The following is a 15,430-nucleotide window of genomic DNA, read 5'->3' on the forward strand; positions in this document are numbered from 1 at the left end:
TTTTTCGGAGGCGGCGCAAAATTTAGAATTAAGTATATTAAAAATTGCTAAACTTGGTTTAACGTTCTGTCGGAGAAACAAAAAATATGGTTTTTATTTATTGCTATCATTACATCCACTTTGACATCATATTCATTAACACTATTCAATATCGCCGCCGCCACCAAATACTATCCCAAACCTATTCACACAGTATTTCCATGGGTAGAGTTTATACATTAGCAGTAATCAATATGGCCGCCACTCCCCTCCAAAAAAAGCCTCAAATCTATTCACACTATATTTCTGTGTATATACTATATATATTAACTATCAATTCCTCATAGTCAATAAACATGTATACATTGACAGCATTCAATATTGCCGCCTCTACCAAAAGCTAGCCCAAATCGGAATTAAAAAATGTTTACATCTGCGCCGCCTCCGAAAAAGGTGCATTGCATTTAATATGATGTATTTAATAATTTAATCAAATTCATCAAACGATGGTGAATAACAATACAGTTTAAATAAAAATAGTAATTTTCACACTTTTCACTGCATTTCCATATACTTTTAAGCAATTATATCTAGAGCTAGTGCGTATTCGTATAAATTAACTAGAAATTATTTCATACTTTTCATTGTATCTTTTTTGAAGTCGGTTAAATTTTTTTTCCAAAAAATTATTTTATTCCCATATATCTGGCAATTTGTGGATGCCACGCCAAAAAAAACTATTGCTTTTTTGAGGCAAACCAATTTTCGAGCTTTTTTAGTACATTTTTGTAAGAAGTGATGCGCTGCTGAACAAGTGCGTGTCCTAGCAATGCAAATAAATAATAATCAGATGGAGCCAAGTCTGGCGAGTAAGCCGCATGCGGAAATATTTCCCAATTAAACTCCTCAATCGTTTCCTAGACCGGTTTTGCTGTGTGTGATGGTGCATTATCGCGAAGCAAAATCACTTTGTGTTGCCTTTTGTTATATTCTGGACGTTTTTCACGCAGAGCTTGATTCAAATCGATGATTTGTTATCGGTAGGGTTCAGTATTAACGGTTTCGCCAGATTTTAGCAGCTCATAATAGATCACACCCTTCTGATCCCACCAAACAGAGCATTGTCTTTCATCCATAGCGATTTGGCCTTGCAGTCTATGTTGATGGTTCGTCTGGAGTTACCCATGATCTTGTACGCTTAGAATTTTCGAAATATATCCATTTTTCATTGCCAGTTACAATTCGATGGAGAAATAACTTTCTTTGGTACCTGGCGAGCAGCATTCGTCAAGTGGTTTTTCGGTTTTCCTGCTGTTTTTCATTCAGTTCGTGTGGAACCCATTTTCCCAAATTCTGGATCTTTCCCATGGCTTTTAATGCTTGCAATTCGTTGTCTTCAACTTTTTTTCGATGGTCTTCCACGTTCTTCATTTCTTACGTCAAAATCACCACTTTTGAATTTTCGAAACCATTCAATGCACTGTGATTTTCCAAGAGCATGTACCGTAAGCTTCTACAAGCATTTGATGCGATTCAGCAACAGTCTACACTACGGTCCATGACTATTATAGCACCGCTACAATTTTCGTGCGTTCTGTAGATTTAATTAATAATTTCTAATTTTTAATAGTATCATGTAAAAGTGGGTAAAAATATGTTATAGCAATGATAAAACGGCGAACATAACATTTATTTAAGACAACTAATAATAATACTATAGATATTTCATAGGTGCACAACTATAGCGCCAATGGGATTATAACATAATAACAATATTAAATTATAATGTAATGATTAAATTATAATTTCAATGAATAAAAGGGAATGATTAAATAATGAGTAGGACCTTCTTTCTTCTCGATTAACTCAAAAATGCGACTTGCCATGCTCTCAACTAGTTTTGAGTGTGCATAAATACGCCATACCATCATATCCCATAAATGTACCATCGGATTTTGATCCGGGAAACATGCTGGTCAGTTTAATAAATTTATATTAAGTGTTTGAAACCATCTTAGTGTTGCTCGACTTTTGTGTATTGGGGCATTATCTTGTCGATACGTCCAAGTAAAGTGGTTCTTTGAATGAATAAACGGCAACAAATTGATCTCCAATATTTCAATGTGCTCGTAAACTATTCATTCTGGATGAAGGAAACGCTAATTCCAGCCTGCCACTCGAGCAAAACGCAGCCCATACCATTAACGTTCCCCCTCCAAAATTGCGTTTAGAGAAATATTTTGGGTCTCTTTGTAGGTTTCTCCAGTAACAATTGAACCCATCTGGGCCATCGAGATTAAACTTTTTCTCATCGGAAAATATTACCTAACACAGAACGTTAAATGGAGAAAAATAATGTCACCTCTTAATTTGTCGATTAACATTAAACTTAGATGATCTCAGTTTTTATTCATGTTTTCGCGGGCATATTCCATTCTTGCTATTTTGTGGCAGTTAGAAAGAACGGGTGCTGAAATTAGTTTTTGTCTGGCAACGTTTGGATTCCTTTTAGAGACATGTTGAATGGTCCAATGTGACACTTCGAGTCTACATTCCGCTGCAATTTTCTGACATGTTATCAAACTATTGCTCCCAATTTTAATAACCTGCCTCTCAGCACGTGGGGACAGTTTCTTCTTAGTTCCTCCTTTCTTATTTTGGCCATATTTCCTAATTCCCAGTTCTAGCTTGTTATAAGCCAAAATTTCACCTTGCTCTTTCTCAGTAAGATATTTACCGCGTGGCATTGTATTAATTAATAAGTAAAACTCTGAAGTAGATGAAAATTTTGTGACAAACACGTTTGAAGTGTGATGAAAATGACCGTGGTACTATAGTTTTGCACCGATTCTATAATGCTTTTCGACTTTATCTCGATACAGGCTTAGACTACTTCAGTATATTTCCTCTAAAATTAATTATTTACATCGTTTCTTCATATTATCCAACTACTTTCTTTGAATTTTTCTTTTATGTTTAAAAAATTTTAAGGATGCGCAGGAGCCAGAACAGAATTCCGAATTGACTTCAGAGACAGACGCGGAAAAGTAGGAAACTCCGGGACAAGGACAGAGAGGGCGATACAACAATTGCAGGAGAGACGAGGACAGGACGATTACGCTAGCATGATATTTTTCAAGGATATTGAAGCAAAGAAGCAATATTTTCTAATAATTCTGATTTTAATATATTCGTTACACTTTGGCGGATGCGACTTTAAGGCCTGATGTTGGAAAAAGTATATATAAACAAATTTCTTCTATAAGAAAAGAAAAACGTACTTTTATTGTTTATAAAGTTTTAAGGCCGAAATTGCAAAATTAGACCTTGGAGTCGCATCCGTCAAAGTGTAACGAATATATTAAAACCAGAATTATTAGAAAATATTGCTTCTTTGCTTCAATATCCTTGAAAAATATCATGCTAGCCTAATCGTCCTGTCCTCGTCTCTTCTGCAATTGTTGTATCGCCCTCTCTGTCCTTGTCCCGGAGTTTCCTACTTTTTCCGCGACTGTCGCTGAAGTCAACTCGGAATTCTGTTCTGGCTCCTGCGCACCCTTAAAAATATCAGTGGTGCTATAGTTATCCACCGCAGTGTATTTAACGCTATTAAAAACAATGCTATTGTACGAAACTTGTATTGTTGTGTCTTGCAAATCGTTCTCAGATGTTAAAACAAAAAATTGGCGCCAATGACGCCGTTTGACGATAACTATTGTATATTGACAGCTAAGGCCATCTATGGGCAAATTCCGGTTTCATATTTACTTACCTGGTATACATATTTTATATAACACATTTTTAAATCTATTTAAAAACTCTTCATTTTTTCTGGTGTGATCTTTAGAGTGAGGTCCTGCGTCGTCATTTCGAGCAGCACATCGCATAGATGATGAATATCGTGCTTACTGAAATCGCATAACGGGCCTCCATATCCTGACTCACACTTGCAAAAGTCAGGTGCCATGCAAGTGCCATGAACGCAGTCCTCGGAGCAGATAGGTATGCAACGATCACCAGCGGTAGTCTCCGTGTAGCCTTTGCAACATTCCTCCACCGGCCTCTCCTTGACTAATTCCTGATGAAAGAAAAACACATCTATATAGTATCGAATACAAGTTTCCCTTTAATTCTAAATCAATGAATATTTCAATTCGGTCACCTGTTCTTTGAACACCGTCTTGTACACGACTTTGTATTTGGAGCATCTTGGTGGAAAGCTGAAGCACCAAGTGTTCTCCCGTACCGTGTAAGGTTTCTGCTCCGATATCTTCACCGTTACCGTGTACCTGACACCAGCAGAGTGTTAAAACAACGCGTTAGAGGCCATTGTACAAAAGTACGTCGTTAAGGGATGTACTCATTTCACACAAAAACAAGTTTATTACTTTCTATTTTTGCTTTTATTTTTAAAAGGTATCGAAAATGTATCTTGAAAATTATTTGTAAACATTCGAAAAGGGAACGATAGCAGAATAGAAAATTTGGAATTTTACATTAAACACGACCGTTTACAAACTCTTGTATACAGTACTTACGATGCAATACATGAATTATATTTATTATTCAACTTGGTACCACGTAAAATATTTTTGCATTTAATTGAAAAAAGTGTCTCTAAGACTAGTCGTTTGTTCAATTACAGTAGAAATAGTTACAAATGAACTTTGGTAGGTTTAATGTTAATATGTGAACCACAATGAGTTTAATTGTTTCGCTTACGTCTTTTGTATGGTGCATATATTGGGTCCTTCGAGAGCATGAGCTATTCCTAGAATGGCAATCGGAGCTACCAACCAAATCAACGAAGCCATCCTGGCTTAACACTCTTAAAATAATAAACAGCTATTGTATGTACATATAGCTTCAGGAGCTTCGTATGTTCCGAGTGTTCAGCATGACTCTGTATCTGAAAAAGAAAAATAATTATTTCGTTACGTTCGTGAATCATAAAGGTGTGAGGCACTATCTTTCTCGAACAAAAAAAAAAAAAGAAACACGCTCGCAAACGTGAGATATTTGTTGCGATATCGGGAAATGCGTGATGCCGGAATGTTGCGACAGAAAAGTTACATGGGATTCATGAAAAGGCTTCGGTAATGCAGAATAAAGTGTGCATGATCCTGATGTGTTCGTCATTTCTTCGAAGAAACCATTACTGACTTTAGACTTTGTACCTCGATTGCAATTTAACGGCGTCGATTATTTCCATATTGTGCCACGCGAGAAATTCCATAATCGTTAAAAAGGAAATGGTCGACGAGTGTCGACTTCTTTTAAATTTTTAATTTGTTCAACTCGTTTAGCTAAGTATATAACCTAGACACAGGTTCGTTTATAAGCATTTAAACTGTCGTTCACACTTTTATAAATAAAATATATGTATGTGGAAGATTCCATCTCGATCGGATAATTCCTGATCGAGTTACATACAAAAAAAATAGGAATTTTGCAATAACAATTGCTATAAACATTAAGAAATTCAAAAAATTTTCCAAATGACATCGTCATTAAATCGTCTGACAATATACAGGGTGTCCCAAAAATGTTGGAGGTCCTTGGAAGGGGTGGTTCGGGAGGTGATTTGAAACAACTTTTTCCTTAGCGGAAATGTTGTTCAAGACTTCGTTGAGGAGATATTAACGGAAAACACTGACCAATCAGAGCGAGTGTATACCGTTGGAGCGGACGCGCTCTCCGACCAATCAGAGGATGAGTATGCCAGTGGAGCGCTCGCGGTAGCGTAGGCTGTGTGCTAGGCGGCCGACCAATCAGAGCGCGAGTATGCTAATGGAGCGCCCGCTGATTGGTCGGGAGTTTCTGTTAATATCTCCTTAACGAAGCCTCTGACAACATTTTCGCTAAATAAAAATTTGTTTCAAATCACCTCCCTAATCACCCCTTTCATGGTGTTACAACATTTTTGGGACACCCTGTATATACATATGAAAAAGCTGTATTAAGTAGTTATAAAAAAAGAATTTCCCAACAAAAGGACGCAATACTTGTTTATTGTATTTCAAATCACTTCCCGAACCACTCCTTTCAAAGTGTTACAACATTTTTGGGACACCCTGTATATATACATATGAAAAATCTGTATTAAGTAGTTACAAAAAAAAATTTTCCAACAAAAGGACGCAATAATTGTTCATTCTATTTCTCGATATAATATCTATTTATTTTTATAATTTTATAATATAAAATTTCTTTTTCTTCGCTCTACTTTGAGAGGCACTGTTTTAAGTAATACAATCATTCGTTAATTTACTCATAAACCGAGAAACTGGACGACCTTTCGAATGAATACGCAACGCGTTAACTTCCTTTCGATCTTTGCTAGTTCGCTATTTTAATAGAAGCGTTACATAAACGAGAAACACTCTGCTTTTTCCCTACTTCGATACGAGAATTGTACAAGTCATAAAGCTTTAAGAACCTTGAATCGTGGCCTTAACGTTCCATATATCCGCCCCTGGTGTACGAGTAACGCTTTAAAAATCGTTAAAGCGATTTTCATTCATCTAGAAACGAACGCTGATGAGTAAGTCTAATGAGCACGTACTCGTACTACGTGTCCCGATCATCGTACGTCACGAGAGTTTAGAAAAAATTGTACACGACCGTTGAAGGCTGATTGCCACTTCCGGATTGTCGTCTTCAATTCGACGAATAGAAAGTTTAACGTCGAGCACTGCGAAAAATAACATATGTCTCACGTCAATATGCCGGAAGATTGAAAATAATTTGAATCGTCTGTGATCTGTTCATTTTTCTGGCTACGTTAATTCTATTTAATAGATTACAGGTCTACGAAGGGTGAGCGACGCGTTATCGCCTTGAAACGCTTTCTGAACCGTACTGTTCGTGGTAAAAATCACTTTAGTGAGGCTTGACGATAATAAATATAATATTAGCGAAGTCAGATAATATTATAAGTTACGTATAACTACTATTTTTGAGCAAGAAGGCAATCGTAACATTGTTCTATTTTTTTAATGACATTTATTCCTGTAGCTTATATATTGGGCTGTCTGGAAAGTCCATGCCGATTTTTAGTAAGCGACACAGGATCTGAATATATCGGAATGGCTGAAAACAAATAACATGTGTACATTCGTTAAAAAGTGGAAAGGTTGTGGAACAGAATGGTACATATATAATTCAATAAATATACATCAAAGTTCAAATATGCCTTTGAATTTTTCTTAAAAATAGGCACGAACTTCCCGAACAATCCAATATTTAAAAAAAAAAATTGTAGGTATAAAATGTGAAGTATACTTTTCTAAACGACATTCTGTTTTCGAGAAACTCGAGTCCAGTAATAATTTGTATTGACATTTCTACTTGTGACTGAAAAATAGTATGATACTATTATCATTATTAGTATATCCAGGATATCTCAAATGTTCTGAAATACAAACGCTACATCAAACACATAGTAGCTTAAATTTGTCAGTTACGTATCAGTGAATTAATTACGCGTTAATTCAATAACGCGCGATATGTTCGATGATTAACATAACAGCTGTCCGAGGCAAGTGACGTATTATACATTCACGAAGACCAAGTCAAAGTGGAACTTGGAAGTGCCGTCTAAAGAAAAGGTACAACAAATATTTTCTGCTTACTGCTTAAAGTGACCATAACGATATTGTTATTATTTACTGGCCTTTAGGTATATTCGGGATGTCGAGAAATGACCAGTGTAGTCAATTTAGGGTATATAATGTCTTTGAAAATGACATAGTAAACTGCTTGAACGCCATCTGGAGTTCCCGAGCAGGGCCGGTTTTAGCAATATTGGCGCCTCGGGCAAGATTATCGTGGCGCCCCGTCAGGGGTATATACAAGGTGTCCCCAAAATGTTGGAGTTCTTTAAAAAGGGTGGTTCGGGAGGTGATTTGGAACAACATTTTCCTTAGCGAAAATGTTGTCCGATGCTTCGTTGAGAAGATATTAACAGAAAACCCCGACTAATCAGAGCGCGAGTATTCCAATGGAGTGTAGGCTACGCGCTAGGCGGCCGCACTCAACACTACTATGGCCGCTCCACCGGTATACTCGCGCTCTGGTTGGTCAGTATTTTCCGTTAATATCTCCTCAACGAAGCCTCGGACAACATTTTCGCTAAGGAAAAAGTTGTTTCAAATCACCTTCCGAATCACCCCTTTCAAGGTATTACAATATTTTTGGGACACCCTGTATATCGGTATATTCGTATACTAGGGACACCGGACACCTATCATGTTGCCCCCCCCCCCCCCCCCAACCTCGGCCCTGTTCCCGAGACGTTCTACGACGAAACCGTCTCGAGCCCGATTGTTTTCAACGTTAATTTTGGGAGCTCCGATATATCTTAAAAGGATAACACGCCAACGTTGGAACACATTAGCGCAGAAACCGTTCGACAAAGACTCTGAATCACGGACTACGATCCCAGTGTCACGTTTTTGTCGCAAAGTGACTGTCGGGCATGAATCACGCGCGAACGTGTGTAAATCGAGTATCGAATGACTCCTGCGACCGGAAGTAGCAAGTGTCAACTCGCTGCGAGTCTCGAAAAAGAATTTCGATATGGTGCTCGGTTTATCGGTACGTTTGGATGTTTTGGTTGGTCGATAAGATACTGGAGATTCGTAATTGACGTTGCAGAAGCTAAACAGTGTTTATCTTCGGAGGTTCGAAGGATCACGATGAGTCAATAAAGTTCATCGGGTAAATTAATATTTGCAGGCTCTTATGGACTGTAACATGATTATAGTCTTTAGCAATCTTGTACATGGATAAAATAATTACGTTATGTGTGTGCACAAAAAATACGCGAGTACAGTCGCGTGTAATAATAAAGAATTGATATTTAACGTCAATATGACTGATGTAATATATACATAAACTAATACACAAACTCCTACACGAAATTATTGAATCAGTGAATTATTAATTAATAAAAAAGACTGAATGTAGAGCACTGGAGGACGTCATATAGTTTATTTTGACTAAGTCTACCAGAGATGGGCAAACGCGTCGCGATTGATGTAAATACTTGGCGTCGATTCTTATGTCGCGCTCAATATAATAAATGGTGCATGTTCATCAGTAAAGATTCTTGTGATGTGATTAACCCCACAGTCTCTCTGTAGCTACCGCTATCTGTGTTTTCATTCTTCTATTCCCTCTCGAAAATTGAAATTTGTCTGCAATTAATGGCATATTCAATCTAGACAGGAATTTCTTTGAATACATTTTGCACGTCTGTTAATATTAACCTATTCTGTAATTCTTTTCTAGCCACATAAAGATCGGTCGTCGCGCGCAGAATATAAACGGCGTAGAACGAAGAAGGAAGAGTGTTGTCTTCGCGGATTCATTCAAGGCTACTTGTCCGGGATAAAGAATGCCGAGTGGTGCTTGAAATTCGCTCTACATTCGCTTCCCGTCTTCCTAAGCTATTTTTCAGGCTCGATTCCCCCCTGCGAAGGCTCTGATCCTACGTGACCTTTTGCGAGTTAGGTTTCGTCGGTTCTGCGTGGGCTGAACAGTTGTTCAAGCGCTGACTACCCACATGTTTCTGACACGGTAACCGCCGGCAGCCTATTCCCAATATTAGAATGCTTACACGGGGCAATAAACGCGTATTAACGATGCGCTTCGCATAATTATGTATACGTAACAGGGTTGCGAGTAATTAATTACTTTTAAAATTAATTTCCGTCTTTAATTAACAATTAATTACAAACAATGTAATTAAAAATTATTTAATTAAAATTGAATTAAGCAAAATTAATCGAAAGTCATTTAATTGACGATTACTTTAAGCAGAATTAATTCAAGCTATTTAATTGACGATTTGTTTATATCTTCAATGTTAAAAGACATTTACATAAAATTTAATTAATTGTATAAGTAACACATATAAGGTTATTAGATGGATGCCAGATATATCCGGCGCTCGTACAGAAAGAGTTATACCGGTAATGCCAAATTAGCTGAACTACTTTATGTTTTTAGTATATTACTTTAACTTATACCTATGGTATATATTTGTTTTATTTTGTCGCTATTGAATAAGAATACATATTTGTTCTTATTTACGTTATAAATTACATTATTACATTATTATATATACAAGCAACTCATTTTGATGAAGTTAATAGTATTTAGTATATTGCATTTGTCATTACAAATTGGTTTATATATATGTTTATTTATATGTGTTACTTATATAATTAATTGAATTTTATATGAATGTCTTTTAATATTGAAGATATAAACAAATCGTCAATTAAATAGCTTGAATTAATTCTGCTTATAGTAATCGTGAATTAAATGCCTTTGAATTAATTCTGCTTAAAGTAATCGTGAATTAAATATATTCGATTAAATTTGCTCATATCAATCGTCAATTAAATATTTTCGATTAAATTCGCTCATATCAATTAAACGACTCTCGATTAACTCTGCTTAATTCAATTTTAATTATATAATTTTTAATTACATTTATTCAAAATATTTATTAATTAAGTTGATTGAATTAAATTTGTTTAAATCAATTATTTAATTAAAAGATTGAAATTGATTATTATTCAAACCCTGATACGTAATGTGTTAAGATTATTCTTTGGCAGCATAGCGTGGTTAATCAATGAAGAGTATAAAATAATTTTGTGGAAAAAAATTTAATCGACTTCAGAAAAGGTACAGTGAAAAGTATGAAATAATTTCTAGTTAATTTATACGAATACGCACTAGCTCTAGATATAATTGCTTAAAAGTATGGGAAAATCCAGTGAAAAGTGTGAAATAATTTCTATTTAAACTTCATTGTTATTCACCGTCGTTTGATGAATTTGGTTAAATTATTCAATACATTATATTAAATGCAATGGACATTTTTCTGAGGCGGCGCAGATGTAAAAAATTATTAATTCCGGTTTGGGTTATCTTTTGGTAGAGACGGCAATATTGAATGCTGTCAATGTATACATGTTTATTGTCTATGAGGAATCAATAGTTAATGTATATAGTATGTACACGGAAATATAGTTTGAGTAGATTTGGGACTTTTTTGGAGGGGAGGGGCGGCAAAATTGATTACTGCTAATGTATAAACTCTCCCCATGGAAATACTGTATGAATATGAATACGTATAATAGCAATAATTACAGTTCATATTTTTTGTTCCTTCGACAGATAGTTAAACCAAATTTGGTACTTGTGTCTGTAGGTAGTTGTTCGGTATCTTTGCTCGAACAGAATTTTGTCGAGTTGACAGAATTAATGTAAGAAATTTCCCACTTCGCAAACGAAGCAAATACTCGCGCTCTGATTGGTCGGATGTTTCTGTCAATATCTCCTTAACGAAGCCTCGAACACCATTCTCGCTAAGGAAAAATTTTTTCAAATCATCCGCCCCCCCCCCCAACCCCACCCCCCAAAACACCCCGTTCAAGAACATCCAACATTTTTGGGACACCCTGTATTGTTGCAAATGAGATTATCAGGAATACATGTGAAATGATTGATTACGTTTGGTAAATTCCTTATTGAGCTACACCAGAGCATAGCAATTTCGCACCAACAATGGTTTTATAAACAATAAAAGTGTCCATAAATTTTTGCAAATGGCAACATCACGAATTCATCTATCATGAAATGCGGAAGGTTCCATCGCGCTCGGTAATTTTCTCACCGAGTTACATCATATAATAGGAATTTTGCGATAACAATAGTTATAAACAATACAGAAATTCATAAATTTTTGCATCTGTGATCATTTCGAAAACCTCTCCGGCAGTAAAATGTAAGGGGTTTCATCGATTTCATCGGTTTCAGGCCAAACATACGTGAAATAGTACGCTTTTTGCGATAAAAAGTGATATAAAGTGGTAAAAAATAAGACAAGGACAAATGTTTTGCTATGGGACCAAATGGCAAATGCTCTTCCAAAAAGTTTCAATCCGATTGGTCCATCCGTCTCGGAGTACGAAGCAAGACAAAATGTTTCTGTTTAAAAAAAAAACGGGTAAAAAATGACAAATCACAAAATGTTTCTTTTACGCGACCAACTGGAAGAAATATTCGACAAGATGCAAGAAGTTTCACTCCGATTCATCAAGCTATCTCGACGTAATCTGCAAGCATACCTAAAAATCACAGTCTTTTGGTCAAACTACGGGTAAAAAATGACAAATCGCAAAAGTCTTGACAGCAGGATCATCAGGAGAACATGCTCTACAAGATGCAACAGGTTCCATTCTGATTGGTCAAGCCATATCGGCGTAACCGGTGAACAGACATTTAAAAAAAAATATACATGTCGAATTGAGTTACCTCCTCCTTTTCTAAGTCAGTTAAAAATGTATAGCTAGCAATGGGCAATACTTCGAATTAAATATTTTTTATCATTTTCATACAATAAATGTGTATTTTGTATATAGTAATTCCGGTTTCATATTTACATACCTGGTATAATCATGGAAATGTAAGTACATATTTGCATTTGAACAGAGTGTCCTACTGGGAAATGGGGTAAATCTTGCGAGAGGGACTGCATGTGCCAGAATGGAGCCACCTGCGACCCCTTCGATGGCAAATGTCAGTGCACCAGAGGTTGGACTGGCGACCACTGCGATCAGAAATGCTCTCCAGACCGTTATGGATTAGAGTGCGGCGAAGAGTGCCGCTGCAGGAATGGTGGAAGCTGCCATCACATTTCTGGCGAGTGCCATTGTGCTCCTGGCTACACGGGACCTCTGTAAGTTCCTCTTCGTTACACTAAATACACTTGTGCCAATTGTCAGGGGTTTAAAATTTAGTCTTCGATGCATACTAATTATCCTTTCCCTAGTTGCGACGATTTATGCCCGCTTGGGAAACACGGCGACGAATGCAAGTCGGAATGTAAATGCCAGAATGGTGGTTACTGTAATCCTACCACTGGCGATTGCTACTGCACCTCTGGATGGATTGTAAGTATTCGTTACAATGAAAGTGACAATACGCAAAAGCCTTTATTTTATTTAATTTATTTAATGTCGCATCAGCATTTATCCCATTAGCGACCACTGTGGACTACAGTCTGTCTCACAAAAGCGTGTCAGCTATATTTCTGTAAATGTTTATATATTTGTGCAAAATTTATTTGTGCAAAATGGGTCGAATCTACATCTGAAACACTAATACGCATTTACCTAGTCAGGTGTCCAATCTCCTCCATTAGCAATTATAGCTTGGCACCATCTCCACATGTTTTCTATTAATTTTTTGGGGTAAGATGCTGGAAACGACCTACATATCTTTCAAATATGGTGTAAAATTGCTCTTATTTTGGTAATACACCTTCCTCTTAGTTTGTACTTCATTATGGACCATACATTACAGCATCGTTATCACTAGACTGCGGATTTTTATGCAAAATAAAATCTTTGCAAACGCACCTACAGAAATTGAACCTAAATAGGAATTTATTTTACCCTGCAAATATTATAATGTGAACTTTACTTTCATTATTTTCATATTCTTGCACATTGTGTACATTTTGTAATTTTTTACGCATTCAAACTTCCTATAAATGCATAAAAATCCACAGTCTAGTTATCACCATAGTATGGTAACAGCGTTTTCCCCTTTCCATCTTTTACAGAAGCGACTTAGACGTTTAGGGTCATTATCTTTTTGCAACATCCACTAATGTTTCGTTTGATTGAACCAACGTTTCATGGATGTGAGAAGTCCCCTTTAATATTATTTCAGCATTGTTTGTGCATTCAGATTGAGAGTGAAGATACATAAAGTTCCAACATAAAACCTCTTGCGATAAAGCAACTCCAAACATGCACTTTTATGGGGTGTTTCACACTTCTTTGTATTATTCTTTTTCTACGGACAGACCAAGCATGTCTAATAGGACACCAAGCTCGAAACGAAGATTCACCACCGAACACTGTATTGCTCCAATCACAGTCACTACTTTGGTGAGCCAATGCCAGACAATTTTTGACAAATTAGTAGAGAGGATATTGATGCAATGTTTCTTTTGTTTCATCACTCCGCATGCCATTCTAACGCCCGATTTTGCAATTTCGGTCTTGACACTTTGTAAATAATAAAAGAATGGAATTTTTTTTTCTTATAGAATAAATTTGTTTACAAACACTTTTTCCAAAATCGGATCTTACAGTGGCATGCGCCAAGGTATAAGGAATATTTTGAAACCAGAATTATTAGAAAATATTGCTTCTTTGCTTCAATATCCTTGACAAGAATCATGCTAGCCTAATCGCCCTGTCCTTGTCTTTCCTGCAATTGTTGTATCGCTCTCTCTGTCCTTGTCCCGGAGTTTTCTATTTTTTCCGCGACTGTCGTTGAAGTCAACTCGGAGTTTGGCTCTGGGTCCTGCGCACCCTTAAATCGTTCATAAGTAATCGTCTTTTGTGTGGCTTCATTTTTATATACCTTAACAGAGGATGTCGAGATGGTACCAAGCTATAATTGCTAATTGAAGGATATTGAGCATCTTACTAGGTAAATTCGTATTAGTGTTTTAGGTGTAGATTCGACTCATCTAAAACTTTGTACAAATATATAAATATTTACAAAATATAGCCGACACGCTCTTGTGAGACAGACTACATTTTCTTTACATTCTATACACTACATATGTTGATCATAAATAATTTACGTAGATAATTACGTATACTTAGATAACAAATTTCTTGCATCTAATAATAAAAAAAAATAGTTAATAATTTAATTGTAGTGTCCTGTCTATATGTGGCTTATATTTCTTCTGCTAATCTTGTCCTTTGTAAATATGATACGATTTTTAGTATGCAACTCTTGACGTTTAAACTGTTCTTCAGGGTGTTTGGTTGGCTTCCTGTTTCGCGTATATTATCGTGCAATGGACATTCTTCTATTATATGTTTAACTGTGATTTTTGTACTGCTGTTTGTGCAGTATGGGGGGTTTTCTTTTGTAATTAAGTGGCTATGTGTTAGTCTTGTGTGATCTATTCTTAATCGGGTTATTAGAATTTGTTCTCTTCTTGGCAGAGAAATAGCAGGATTTTTTGAAAATATATTTTCTCTTGATTCGTGGAGATCAGTATGTTTAGTCATTAACCACTCTTGGTTCCATTTTTCTAAGATTCTTTTTGCTATATCAATCTGTGCATCTTCCTTTGGTATTCCAATATTACTGAGGTCTATATTTAGTGGTCTCTCAGTAAAAGTCTTCTTAAGCTGTATTCGTGTTTATATTGAATTCTCCTTCAATAGGGTTCAGTCTGTGCGAATCGTTGCCCGGAAGGTTTCTGGGGGAAAAATTGCTCTCAAGTCTGTGACTGCTACAATGGAGGTGGTTGTCATCACGTTACAGGAGAATGTGAATGTAAGCCTGGATACTACGGTGACAAGGTGAATAGAGTGTTTTATTAAACATAATC

General features: G+C 36.2%; 2 protein-coding genes across 3 annotated transcripts in view; one reads left to right on the top strand and one right to left on the bottom strand.

The window, feature by feature from the left end:
* Positions 1–15,430, top strand: part of LOC128891054 (protein draper) — a 55,010-nt gene that overhangs the window by 32,914 nt on the left and 6,666 nt on the right. The window contains exons 2-4 of the mRNA XM_054150225.1: positions 12,495–12,739; positions 12,833–12,953; positions 15,264–15,401. Coding sequence (XP_054006200.1) covers positions 12,495–12,739; positions 12,833–12,953; positions 15,264–15,401 — 504 coding nt within the window. The remainder of the gene's footprint in view (positions 1–12,494; positions 12,740–12,832; positions 12,954–15,263; positions 15,402–15,430) is intronic.
* The window catches only part of LOC128896292 (protein draper-like), a 28,741-nt gene continuing 15,962 nt past the window's right edge, over positions 2,652–15,430 (bottom strand). The window contains exons 2-4 of one of the 2 annotated variants that reach the window (XM_054159575.1): positions 4,702–4,888; positions 4,142–4,268; positions 2,652–4,057 (exon numbers count right to left, since the gene is read on the bottom strand). In XM_054159575.1, the coding sequence (XP_054015550.1) occupies positions 3,791–4,057; positions 4,142–4,268; positions 4,702–4,793 (486 nt within the window). In that variant the 5' untranslated portion in view covers positions 4,794–4,888 and the 3' untranslated portion in view covers positions 2,652–3,790. Of the gene's footprint in view, positions 4,058–4,141; positions 4,269–4,701; positions 5,210–15,430 lie in introns of those variants that run through there. The other variant, XM_054159564.1, reaches the window with a different exon arrangement.

This window comes from Hylaeus anthracinus, unplaced genomic scaffold (assembly GCF_026225885.1).
Source record: "Hylaeus anthracinus isolate JK02 unplaced genomic scaffold, UHH_iyHylAnth1.0_haploid 0, whole genome shotgun sequence".
NCBI classification, from domain to species: Eukaryota; Metazoa; Arthropoda; class Insecta; order Hymenoptera; family Colletidae; genus Hylaeus; species Hylaeus anthracinus.